At 40.7% G+C, this 14,150-nt stretch overlaps 1 protein-coding gene across 1 annotated transcript in view; it reads left to right on the top strand.

The window, feature by feature from the left end:
- The first annotated feature begins 6,830 nt into the window (after positions 1-6,830).
- The window catches only part of ntm (neurotrimin), a 651,113-nt gene continuing 643,793 nt past the window's right edge, over positions 6,831-14,150 (top strand). The window contains exon 1 of the mRNA XM_049591583.1: positions 6,831-7,075. Within this exon, the coding sequence (XP_049447540.1) occupies positions 7,015-7,075 (61 nt within the window). The 5' untranslated portion in view covers positions 6,831-7,014. The remainder of the gene's footprint in view (positions 7,076-14,150) is intronic.

Genomic DNA, 14,150 nt, shown 5'->3' with positions numbered 1-14,150 from the left:
GGCACGTGGTGACATGGGTGTTGTAACCCAGATGACATATTATCGAATGACTTGTGACTTGAGTGGCCTGTTGGACATGAGTTAGAGAGACATTATGTGAAGATGTCCAAACAGTCAACCAGGATACTTACAGTATAATCAGTACAGTGAAAAAGTTTTAGTTTTTATCAACTAATAACATATTGAATCAAAACTGACTGAACCTAACATAAGATAAGTACCTGTTAAAACAGAAGAAAACATTTGAAGTGATATGTGATGAATGGGGCATGCAGATTATAGGTTTACATGAGGAATTTTTCTGACGTCAGACAAAGTGGCAGATGGAGCAAAAACAAAAAAAAATTGATAAAACTGTTGTGGCTATACAGAGTCATATTGCTAAGAAAACAAAATGCTAATTCAATACACTTAGATTAAATGATGGATTGCTTTTGTCAAACAGTGTCTCTGTGAACTCTGTGTATTACAGACAGAAATCCCGTCTGACGGGTAGATTCATGGATGGGTTTAGAATTTTTATTTCATGAGCATTGACGGCAACAGAAAAACAGTCTGCTGTTAGTCTTTATTCCCCTCTGCTAGCTCCAATAATAGTTCTACTTTTTGTTGTTGGAATTTAGCACAGATTGGACCCAAATGAAGAATATATCAGAATTTCTCATTTACTATATGTATAGTGCCATTTTGTCTGCTGTTTGCTTTTAAAGTAAATTCTGGGACTGGGGCATTTAATCAGTAGAGTTAAATTTGAAGTGCAGGGGGCTGGTGCAGTGGTGCAAACAACATTTTATTACTTTTTATTTAGTTTGCTTTTCTCACATTCAGTCCTGTATGCTCTGCTGCCATAATATGCTCTCAACTTTTCATTGTATTCACTAATATCTAGAAGAAATGGAGAGGTGAATTTTGAAGGTCAGGAATCAGGAAGTCAGTGCCATCACAAACACCTACAGATAGTTGAACCAGGTGCCCAATCTCATTGGCTTGTGAGCCTTTAAAAAGGAATGCTGTGCAGTTCAACCATCAAGGTAATGTAGTTTAAGACGAAGTAGAAAAATAGAGAGAAAACATCAGAAAAATCTAAGCAAAAATATTTTTCTCTATCCTGTTATTCATTTTGCAACCTCTTAAATGTATCCCGTGACCTATGCCTGTGACCCTTTCGGGGGTTCCGACTCCTGGTGTGAGAACCATCACAAGTTGCTTTAGTGCTGTAAAATGATGCCATACTTGATGCACCTTAAAATCAACCCAATGAATCGTAGGGTGGGATCAGGTAAAAATGTAAAAATGTACAAATAAGGTTTTACAAGAAATTAAACTAATTTGGGACATCTTTCTGAAGTGAAACCAACAGGTTTTCAGGTTACCAGAGGCCTGTGCTACGAAGCCAGTTCAACTTACCCAGGGTATCTTTTGGTTATCTGGCTTGAGTAACCCTGACATTGGCCGTCTGGATAACCGGTACTACAAAGCTTGTTATCACCTAGCTCTGGGTTTTCCTATCCAGCCACGAGCGCATTCATGTGAAAGAGGCAGGGGTATTAATTACGAGCGACATCATTAGAACCATGAATGAAGTAGGCTGCTTCACATCATATGTGATGAAACGGTACTGAAAGTGTCTGTGACTGCGTGACAGTAAAATGTGGCGTGGGATGTTAACTATACTCCGTAACCTTATAACAAAAAATGTAGAAACATTAAACATAGTATCCCAGATTTCACTGTCAGCCAAGCCTCAAATTACGTGTAGGTATCACTAGACTATATGTAACATTAGTATAGAGTATTTTTGTTATTTAGTTTGATGAAGATGTAACTACTCTGAATATGTCACATCAAACACTTTAAAGTGCTGCCAGACTGTTTCTGCTACTGAAATAAAGGGTGGAGAAGTAGTAAATGACTGATGAGGTCTATCTGCCCCAAATGTTACATTTATTAATAACAGGAGCCAATTAACAGTGTATGGATTATTAATAAAATATTAAATTATTTTCCTAATTCTTATCAGGCAGATGACTCGTTATTTTGAGCTGCAGTGATGGAATCAGAGTTTAAAATAGCGGCACTATCACTGTGGACTAAAATAAACTGCATAATTTCAAATAGTGCTAAAAATATGTGTTTAGTGTTGTAAACAATCTCTCCGTTTGTTAGAAGCTCTGTTTCAAAATCAGTAGAAATAGAGCTAAATGGACGTATAACAATATATATATATAGGCTATTCTTTTTTTTAGACTCTGAAATTTTGTCCATGGATACTTTTTTCTTCAGTGATCTGATTGATCAGAGGCCAGGTTTTGACAGACTGTGATCCAATACTCTAAACATAACCTGCTCCTGAACAGGTTAGCTGTTCAGCATAAGTTACCACGGTGATTAAGCATGACAAAAAGAGAACCAGCTTTGTATTACTGAAAACCTGGAGATAACCCAGAAGTTACCTCGTTAACTCCAAATACTGCTACGTAGTACAGTGATCTGGTGCCGTAAAATCATGAGGTAAGGTATTAGGTGCCATTCTGTCATATTACAGACATTTTTTGTCACCTAAAAATTATAAAGATGATGCAGTGAGTCCATGCCAGCCACACTAGTTAAGCTTTAACCCTCATTATTACACACACCCAAGCATTCATGCATGTCCAGTGTAGACAATATAACACCAAGGAAATAGAACAGGGAAAGCATGGCAAAGTTGGAAAAGTTGGGCAGCCTTTTTTAATGAATAGTTAAGTTACATTAATGATTTGATGAATTAATGACTTAGCTGATAAATGCATTTAACCATATAAAAAATAAAAATGACTGTCCCATTTTAAAGCAACAAGTTGTTTCAACCGTCCCTGAGCTAAGCAGCCATATCAAAACGGGGTCATCCCTATGTTTCCAGGGTTCTATGTTTCCCGGGTTCTATGTTCCCCACTTACACAAAAAGGGTTCTGTGTTTCCCGCTCGGTTGCAACCAACTAATGTGAGTAATTTTTTGTTTAATCTTTGTTGTGTGGATTTTTTTTTTTAAATTTATCACTCACATAATAACTTGTGAATTTAATTCATAATGTTGCGAGGCATACTGGTGCGAGGGTGATTCATCCAGCTATTAAGTGTCTTCTTCCTAAAGCCTTACCCACTGCCTTCTATCCATCCATCCATCCATCCATCCATCCATCCATCCATCCATCCATCCATCCATCCATCCATCCATCCATCCATCCATCCATCCATTTATTTTCATCCGCTTATACAGGGCAGGGTCGTGGGAGCAGCAGGCTGAGCAAAGCACCCCAGACATCCCTCTCCCCAGCAATGCTTTCCAGCTCCTCCTGGGGGACCCCAAGGCGTTCCCAGAACAGATGAGATATGTAATCCCTCCAGGGTGTTCTGAGTCTCCCCCGGGACCTCCTACCAGTGGAATGTGCCCAGGACACCTCCAGCAGGAGGCTCCCAGGAGGCATCCTAGTTAGATGCCCTAAACCACCTCAACTGACCCCTTTCGACACGAAGGAGCAGTGGCTCTACTCCGAGCTCTCTCCAGATGACCGAGCTCCTCACCCTGTCTCTAAGGCTGTGCCCAGCCATCTCATTCTTTTGGTCACTACCCAGAGCTCATGACCATAGGTGAGGGTTGGGACGTAGATGAACCAGTAAATCGAAAGCTTTGCCTTACAGCTCAGCTCCCTCTTCACCACGGTGGACTGGCGCAGCGCCTGCATCACTGCAGAAGCCACACCGACCCACCGATCCATGTCACGCTCCATTCTACCCTCACTCGTCAACAAGACCCCAAGATACTTGAACTCCCTCACAGTAACTGCCTTCTTACTAGCACCCTTAGTGGCTTGAACATAACAATACTAGAGAGATCACTTTAGTTAACAATAGCTCCCTTCAAAAATGTAACAGTTGTTGTGGTTGCTGGAAATTATTTAAGCTGCAAGTATACTTTTGCTGCTAGGGAAATGTTAATTTCTGAGTCTAGACCAACTGGTAAGAGCCTTCATCTATGGACCTGACTTAGCTGCACACAAGCTGTAAGATTTTACATCACTGAGGAGAGGCCAGGGGATATTTTTAAGAAACCCTTAAATCAGATTTAATAAGCACAGAAAACTTCTACTTTAACTGCAGATGATTTACTTTATTTTAAGTATGCAGAAGCTTACAGCAGTAAAACAGAAATATTAATCAAAACAGTAATAAATGCAATCGATACAGAGTTATTTCAAAATCAATCAATCAATTCTTTCCCTATTCCTACCCTATTGCTCTTTTACTCAAGACTTCCTTGGATTCTGTTGAATAAGACTAGAAGGAAAAAGGCAACGTTAACAGCAACTCTCGTAGGGGACTGAGTGCGAACAGGATGAGCTTCAGCACTCGTTCGTCCCATCTCCTCCTTTCATGTTCGATTTAAGACATGGCTGCTGCAAGATTGTTCGGCTCCGATGAATTCATTTTCAGATGAAAGTCTTCGTTCAGCTTCTGTCCTCATTCAGAGTGTCAAAGTGTCCCCCAGCAATCGATATGGAATCCGCACTTCTCTAAAACATTGGGTTTTACCTTTTTTACCATCCCTACATGGACGTCCTTCACCAAATCTCCTCCTTTATTGCTCCTAAATGGACATCCTTCATTAGATCATTGGAAAGCACAAGGCTAGCATGAGGAGAGTCACAGATGGCGTGATCACCTTGCAATGAAAAACAAATGCTACGTGACTGAAACTATGAAAGTTCATACCCCCCAGCGACCCTTGTCATGAACCGATGTTTTTGTTGAGCTTTGCTAATCTGTCAATCAAACCATTTACCTTCATTCATGTACTTCCCATTTTCTCCAGCCATCTGTGTCTACTCAGCAGTCTCAGTACTTTACACCGATCCTTTCATTTCCCTATTTATCCATTACGTACACAAATGTCATTAGTTCAAGTTACATTTGCACACAATAAACTTTATACTCATCATAAAGTTTACTCTTAAACATTTCTGTATAAGATTAATAAAAGGTCAATAGTTATCAAACTTTACTTGATTAAATGCATTCATGTCATTACCAATACAATCATGATATAAATCACACACATTTCTACTCAGAGATACTGATTCCTGGTTCCTTCATTCCTTTTTCTCTTATGAGGGCTTTGAGGCCTCCTGTAAGGCCTCCTGTGTTTCTCATTGACGCCCGTTTTTTGTGCCACTTCGACAACAGCCAGTCTAATTTAGGCAATAACCCACCATTAAGTTTAAGAACAAGTAAGCTAGCCTGGCGTAAAACTACACTCTTGAACTCTTTGTCCAGATTTGTGTTCACCAGCTGTCCAGTGCGAGCAGAGACAGATGCCAAAGTCCGCAATTCAACCTGAAATAAAGTTCATGTCTCCCACGCCGCATCTCTGATAATTAACGTAAGCAAAAATGAAATGCTGTTTAGGGCTGCCCTGCGTAAAGAGTGCAGAGGAGAAGAGAAGGAGGCAGGGTGGTATGTTTCTGTTCTCTGGGTTTCTTATACAATATTTAAAGCTTCTTTAGAAGATAACTAAAAAGGAGGAGAAGAGAATGAGGAGAAGAGAAGAACAAAGTGAGAAGAGGAGAGCAAAGGAAAGGATTGAAAAATAAAGTGAGGAGAGGAGAATGCAATTAGCCTGGCCTGATTGTTGCAGCTGAACACAGGCCTCCGGGTAGATTGGCTGGTTTATCATTTTATTAATTCAGAGAACAGCATTTTTCAATTCTGTGTACAGATTTGTTGACAGTGAATGGTTATTTACTTTATAGAGCACTAAAGTGTGCACAGTGTGGCATTGTTTTCTTTGTTGTTGCCTGTTATAAATAAATGATAATTGGAGAAAGTGAATGTGTATGTGTAGCAGCTGCTAAGTGCGTATAGTGTAGATATTTAGACACCTCATGAGAATGCTAGACAAACACTTACCTTGCTCATTGCTGTGCACAAATGTTTTGTATGTACCTAGGCCTCAAGCTCAAGAAACCCTCTGGTGCTGGCAGACAGAAACCTGCTGGCAGGGGGCACTTTGCGTGCACACTTTTTTTCACACCTTCCCTGCAAAATGTCTGTGCATGATGAGATAAATTGGTTTTTGAGTGACCATTGGTTGTATTGTGCATTGTGGGGTACTTTGAGTCCACTATATAGTGTATAATAAGTTATAATTATACAATGAACATAGTACACTATGGCGAACTCACTGTAGTGGACTATATAGTACAGCCTATGAGTAACGGAAAATTTCAAAAAGTGTTGCAGCTGTCCCCAGTCTCCCCCATTTTACTTGGCAACATATTTTCTGTGTAGAAATACTGCAGAGAATCATAACAAGCTCTAAAAGTAACACTCAGTGTGGTCTTCAGAATTTCAGGTGAGTTTGTTACCTGACGTCACTCATCCTGTCACTGCTGGAAACTTCAAACTATGACAAATCCTGAAGTGAAGCTCACATCAACATCCCAACTCACGTCGAAATTGCCCTTTTTGTCTCGCTCTCTGGCTTTTTATTTTTGCCTTAATTCGGCTGATACCTTTAATTAAAATTAAAAAGCACCTGTTAAAAGCTGCTGGTTTTCATTAGTAAAATCTTAGCAGTCTGGCAGCGCCTCCGCAAGAAGTCGCCGCTAATAGCCACTTGAAGCTAACTACAAGCAATCGGGTCAGGGCAGGAAGTGGGTCGGGTTTCTCTTCAAATTAAAAGTGGCATCGCGCCTCTCGTACCGCAGGAATATCTGAGCACCAGTACGTGTCTTTTACTTGAAAAATCAAACCGGAAGTGGTGGTTTGTTATTACCGCAAGCTTCCCTCCAGCACCGCTGCCAATAACCTCTCAGTTGAAGGAGGGACTTTGTTGAGCGCTGCGTTGGTGGATGCTTTACAGTCAGACAGGAGAACCGGGGACTTGAAGAAAAGCACTTTTCGGGATTTTCAGAGACTCACAGGCTATTTTTCTCAGACGGCATCACACGGCAGACAAACAGCAGATCGATAAACATGAAGAATCCTCTGTACTGGGCTATGCTGGTCGGGATGACCGTCCTGCTGATGGAGCAAGGTAAGTGATGGATTTTGTCATCCTTGGAGCACTTGTTATCGCCATCTCCGACTCTGGGACTGTTTGTCAATTTATGAAGTCCCCTATGCATGTCGGGGACAGTCTTTGCGCTTATTTGACACCAAGATGCTTGTCATGTAAGCCGCAGCTTAAATTAAGCGATTAGTGAAGTGCAGTTTGGTGCCAGTGGCTTGACTCTCTAAGTGTCCAAGGAGTTGATCTGAATGTATTTTTACACCACTTATATTAGGCTGCAGCCTTTTCCCTGAAAGTTTAATCCTGCCGAGGTTATTCTCAGCCGTATTAGTTCTGCTTTGGTTGTCCGTTTTTTCTTTGCAACTGGAATATAAATAATAAAAAGGCGCTAATATGCTGTCCGTCATGTTGGTTGTGTAGCGTTCAGTCACACTGCTCTTTATTTTAATGAACCTGCAATTAAAACTGAGCGGCTGTCCTTTTTGCGCGTGTGGCTCCTGCTGCCCGCGGATCATCTTGACGCATGGTAAATCTCACAGACGGGAGGTCTTTGCTGCAAAGTTGATTAAGTAGGCTATTAGGCTAGTTCTTAATCCACATTGACTGCGTGGTCAGGTCGTCCAAGTTAAGCCATGTATTCTCCGGGCAGGCAAGGGGGCTTTGCTGCTAGAAAGGAGTCTTTCTGACCTTGTTTACACCTGACATCAAAAATTCAATCGAAGAAGGAGATTGTGGCTTGATAGAGGTGCGTAAAAACATGCAGATAAAGGCCACCTGGAAATGAAAAATATGAGCCCTAATCATCCTAGTGTTTGTTGCCTACTTACCTGTATTCTTCTTCAAGCTCCATCACCAGTCTACAGTAAGACACACACTCAAGGAAAAATAAAAAGCCCTCCTTGTCATTTGATAATGACCCTTAAAGTTAAATAAATTGATGGATAGACAAATAAATGAAGTGCATGAATCAATGGAGGTAGCAAGGAAGCAAAGGCCCTTTTTCTCATTAGCTCTCCAAACCACACTGTTTTATTTGACCAGCAGCCCGTCTGCTCTTTATAGATGTGTCTTTGATTGGACAAAATGCTGCCCTCCAGAACCAAAGTCCTATTATGTCCTGCACAGATCAAGCAGCTAGAATATTCTTGCACAAAGCGTTGAAATAATGATGCATATTTAAAAATATCAATGTCGAAAGTACCGATAAGGTCACAGGTTGACATCCTTGATAATGTTTTTAAGTTAAATGCCGACTTCACGATTCTGCTTTTGACCAACAGATTTAAAGCGTGTTATTCCTCTTATCAAACAGCCTCTTCAGCTGTACTGTGTGAGGGTTGCACTGAGTATCATGGGCAACTGCTACACGGAAACTCTGATGTTATGTGGCACACAGTTTTAGCATATAAAGCTCTGAAAAAACTGGGGCGCAGACTCTTTGCACTTTTCAACCTAATTATGTATTTTAGATGTGTCAGTGGTAAGAAAAAGATGGAATTAATCAAGTGGCTCACTCTGTGTGGTTTAGTAGACCAGAGAGAGCTTGTTTTAACCCCTACCTAATGAAATCCAGCACATACTGTCACTGTTAATAGCATATATCATTACTTATGTCACAGAGTGGTTAAGTCATTATTTTGCAGGCAAGGAATGGTGTCAAGCGCAAGGAAACCTCTGCAGACAACATTTTGAGAAATACACATATTCCCGGTGAAACAGGCAGCCGGGGACAGAGCGTTTTGTTTTGTGTCACATTGCCGCGCTATTAAAAATGTCTGCTTTTCTATCTATATTAAACACCTGGAAAAAAATGTCCCTACCCCCCATTTCAAGTCCAATCCATTCTCCAGACGGCACTGAAATTGTGCTGTAGTCATTTGCATATCAGCAGATCTCTTGCAGAATCAGAGATGTGTTAGATTAGATTAGATGAAACTTAAATGCTTCCCATGGGGAAATTGGGTCATTGCAGCAACAGAATAGGGCACAGATAAGGACGAGGCAAATATAGAGCATTTTTGATAAAATAACAAATAAACAGAGCAAAAGAAAATATAGAGGATAATGAAGAAATAAAGACAGGCAGATTTACAGGTGGTCAGAGGTATGCAAGGTATACAGGAAAGCCTCACTACATCTCACAGCACAAAGCTATATTTCACATTTAAGGTTGTTGGGACAGCATTTTACAGAACCTGCATCCAGCATTGAATTTGCTCATCAAATCAGAATCCTCATACATGTATATCCCTTATTGAACCAAACCAGGTTTAGTTTTCAACGGTTGCAAATACCTTTAACTTATGTTATCAATAAAAAATACTCAAAGATTGGATTTAGAGCTGTAATCACTTCTTTTTGGCTGAGATGGCAGAAACATTAGTAGTCTTTAGAGGTGGCCTAATTCAGTTGAGACAATTCATCTGGTTTCTTTGGCAAACGAACAATCTTTGGCTGAGTACAGACAGCAGTTTGCAGAGAGTGCATTAATCAGACAACAACATCAACAACAAAAACAAAACAAAACAAACAGCAAAAAAGTGATATTTTGGCCTTTAGGCATATTAATTACAGAATTAACGTTATTTGCGCTGGATGCACCCATTGTGAAATTCCGAAACTGATACTGGTCTTTTAAAAAACAATTGGCCTATAGCCAATGTAGATGTTTTTTTTCTTGTTTATTTTTTGTCTTTGTTGTTATTTATTCCCCCTTTGTGCCAGGGAAACAAAGAAGGCTTCATTAAAAAAAAAACGCCTGGACTATTTTAAAGTCAAGCAGTCCTTCATCACACTACCTTTCAATGAGCACAAATTCAACACACAAATTTATGGTATGACCTTTATTATAACATTTATTTCACATGAAACATCTTTTTTTTTTATTTTCAAGTAACTGCTTCAGAGCCTTTCTACTGGGGCTGTAATCAAGGAAAAGCTTGGTTGACTGAAATTCTACCTTCTCTTCAACCAATGGGTTGGTCAATGGGGAAAAAAATTCTGCACACTGAGTGCACTCTACCTGGTAGCATTGTGTGTCCACCAAAGCATTTGCCCAGAGCAAGTAAACTCAAGTGAAAAATAAAATAAAAATATCTAAAACTTAACTGCGCACTGTGAGGCATTTCCAGCTGAACTTCGTGCACGAATCTGCCTCACCACTAAGTGCTGAACACTGATGTGAAAAATCTGACATAACAGTAGTTTAAGTAGTTAAAATTGTCATATACGACATAAGGTTACTAACCCTATGTATCTCGGTAATGCTGTATGCAAGAGAGACTTACTATTTTTAGCCCAGTAGCTAACACTAGCCATCCTGCTGCTTTAACAAGGGCCTTGTTGTGATTGTATACCTTTCAGAAGCTTTGTAATCCAGCCTTGAACTGCAGTGTGTCTTTGGAGACTTAGTAAAATACATCCATGAAGTTAAATCCAACACTGAATGTTTTCTGTGACTATTTATCGGTTTTTGCGATTAAAGGTGCGAGTTAAAAATTTTTTAATTTTGGGTAAAATGCTGTGCTCATCGATGTCACCAGCTGTCCAATCACAGTAGAGAAGGGGTGGGACAAATATTAAAAAGGCCCAATAGTCACATAATACATCAAGTCCTGAACAACAACAACTGCTATCATATCATAATTCCCTCTAGTAATATGGACACATTTCTCATTCAAACAGCTGTGCTTATTCAAATGTCTCAACAAGAATACATTTTGCAAGATTACATTTGAACACATCACGAGAATGTTATAATTTACCTTCATCCAGGACTCCTTATTACTGAATAGAGCTTGAACACTACATAATGCAACCTTTGTCAGTTGTTAGCTCCGGCCACTGGCTGCTAACAGCTGACATTAAGTCGCTCTCCTCCTGCTGATTTCATCACAGATTTGTTGTTCACAATGTAGCATCATCAGAAAAACAATAGGGTGCATCCTCTGATGTGGCAATAGTGAGTTTACCTTGTCTTTTCATTCCGAAGGTGTCCCGGGTAAGATCTCTGTCTGTCCCTAAGACATTTTCTATTGAACCCTAAACGACAGCACGCCATTAATCTCAAGCCCTGCTTTTTAGCCTGTGCAAATTGATGTGACACAACAGAAAAACATCTGTCACCAAATATTGGCTGATACTGATGTTTGGCCAATAAATCAGTGCATCTCTGTTTAGCGCTGATGTTTGGAGAAAGTGTAGGTAAGCGGTGGTTTAGCCTTGGAACTCTGGCTCCAGGTAATTTTCAATACAGGAAACTGATCTTAAATGGAATAACCAAACATTATCATGTTCCAAAATTAACGTTTCCTGTACAGTACTGTAAGTTATTATTATGACCACTTCAAACCCCTTTATATCAATATGGGTTTAGCTGCCAAGTGTGCTGTCATCATTGTTTTCACATGCTGGACTGAAAATCTATTTTTAAAGTAGAAGGTATCTGTTATAGAAGCTCCTGTCATGGTCTGATCTGATTATAATCTCAGACAGAAGCAGATTTTGCACATCCTGTCTGTTCATGAGAGAAATAATGATATTTTGGCACACATACAGATGTGTGGAAAAATATGCAGAGGACCCCGCTGGTCAGAACTGAGGTGGATGTAGAGAGCAGGGCAGATCACAGGAGCAGAGAAAAACATGCGATTGATAGAGACAGTAAGAGGTGCCTGGGCTGAAGCGCTCGACTAGTTGGCTGGCTGAGGCTGGAGCCACTGTGGCAGGAAACACTGTACATCTGGATGGCAGTCGACACGAATAAGTACTTGAAGCGCTTCTCAGTGCACCTCGAGGGGATGAGCCGCAGGCTAAAATTGCTGTGGGGCTGTGTCAGCTCACTGGAGGGCGGGAGGCTTTGTCCAAAATGAAGATCAGTTCAGTTTCCTGTTGACGTGTTTTGTGCTATTGTTCTTTTTTCTTTCTTTTTTATTATATAGCATTAATTTCCAGGACACAATCAGCATCATGCAGAGTGCAGCATAGTGTCACGCTGTCCATTAGCTTTTTCATGTGCAAGGAGAAAATATGTGTGAATATGTCAAGGTCAGCTTCCCAGTGCCTCTCACTGAATGCAGTCTTGCATCATTTTGACCATATTATATGTTTGGCACTGGCAGTTGTATGCATCCACCATGACAAAATTGACACACTTGAATCACACATGAAAAACGCAGTAGTACAGAGTGTGTGCCTGAAATGAGCCGTACAGATCTTTTCTTGTTTTCTATAAGGTGAGGCAGTAGAGTTCACACAGCTCAAACAAAGAGTGCCTCCTGCTTTTCTGCAGCTGGTTGCACCGTTTCTGTCTGTGCATTGAATATGCAAGTAGCTCTCAGAATGTTTCCTGAAACCAGGAAGAATCTGAACCCCAACAGTTGATCATCCTCTGCGAAAACCAAATGAACAAACTCCAACATGTGAGGAGTAGGTGGGAAGCAATCAAATACTGACATCAGTGGGTGTTGTGGTTTTTCGCAAGGAGGAAAAGAACTTGCAAACAAAAAAGGAAAAAGCAAACAACAACAACAAAAAAAACAGCCAAACATCCCAAAACCAAACTGCTCCAAAAGACGCAGCACATGTTCTTTTCGTAACAAAGAAAACAAGAGTGTTTCTTTCTGGAGTATTAATCCAGCTTAAGATAAACACTGGTAATGAGGCAGCCTCATTGTTTAAGCGGGCTTCCTCCCTCCCTCTTTCTCTGTATGTGGGAGAAGACAGTGCTGGCTGTGTTGCCAGGATGCAGCACAAACTCTTGTGGTTTTTTTGGCCGAGACCCTTGCAGGCCTGTGTATTGTGCCCTTGTCCTTCCTTCATCAGCCTGTGTCAGCCAAAGACGAGAATTATTGCCGGTTAGATCGAAATTTGGAGCAACAGCTGTTATTGGATGACCAGCTAAGAGAGCATTGATGGATAGGGGTGGTGGTGCGGGAGCCATGGTGTGCTCGCTGTATGCAGCCTTTTGTTAAAGACATTGAGATCATTGTTGATGGCTCGAGTGTGTTCTCTTCTTATCGCGGGGCTACAGCTACTCAGTAGGGATCTCAAGGCAAAAGGGGCAGAGCTGTTGCTGTAAAAAAATGTCTTTGTCCGTCTCCCGGTGCTCAGTCCACATAAAGCCTCGGAGCAGAATGTACAGGCAGAGAAGGCAGATGGCCGACAATGGCAGGTAGATATCGCCACCTGTGTATAGTGGCGTGATATCAAAACGTGATAAATGAAAGTCATGTAAATTGGCCATGAGATGCCATTAAAGACAGCCTCTCAGCTGGAAAGCACAAGTTCACCCCGAGACACTCCTGCACCAAGATGTATTGATGTTTCTGAACATGAAGCACTGATATGTGTCTTTCTGATGCACTTTCACTGAACCTGCCTGTCGACCTTTACTCTAGATAGTCATTTACTACACTTCCAGAATCCCCCCCAAGGACCAGCATGAATCTGTTGGACACAGCTGTTAGGTACAGGCTTTCACTTAAAAAAAGTATAAATGACTGAGAATTAAGTGCATGATTGCTTTATTTTAATTTAAATGCAATGTAGGTAGCCTATAACCCCTAATTACACTGCACAAAAGACCTTCTGTTAATTCACACAATGGCAACCTGTAGCTCCAGAACCACATGTGGCTCTTTAACCCTCTCCATACCCACTCCCTGTGGGTATGAAAAAAAAAAAAATATATATTAATAAATGGAAAAGTAAACTGTTTTTTTGACATTTTAATTTATCATTGTTGTAGGCATGGTCATTTGTATCTATTAGTAATGTTGGTAGGTTATCTAGACTTAATAGGCTGTGCTACCATCATTATAAGGATCAAATATGTTTGGCAGATTTTTTTTGGGTCAAAAGTGGCTCTTTTGATAATAAAGGTTGCCGACCCCTGGTTTAGGCCAGTCTCTGAACCCATCAGGTATCGGCCTGATGACAATTTAGCTTCTGGGTGCACCAGCCAATATTTTGGGAGTTCCAGTGTAGCCAGCATATATAATGGATATTTAGGCCAAGACTTTCTCTTCCTTGCGCTGGTCTATAAACAGCATGTCACTGTCCCAAATTAAGTTTTTGACGCACTGGCCAAGGTAGGTGA

This window comes from Epinephelus fuscoguttatus, linkage group LG12 (genome assembly GCF_011397635.1).
Source record: "Epinephelus fuscoguttatus linkage group LG12, E.fuscoguttatus.final_Chr_v1".
Taxonomy (NCBI): Eukaryota; Metazoa; Chordata; class Actinopteri; order Perciformes; family Serranidae; genus Epinephelus; species Epinephelus fuscoguttatus.
The sequence above is the reverse complement of the archived record's forward strand: the minus strand, read 5'-3'. Positions and strand labels throughout refer to the sequence as shown.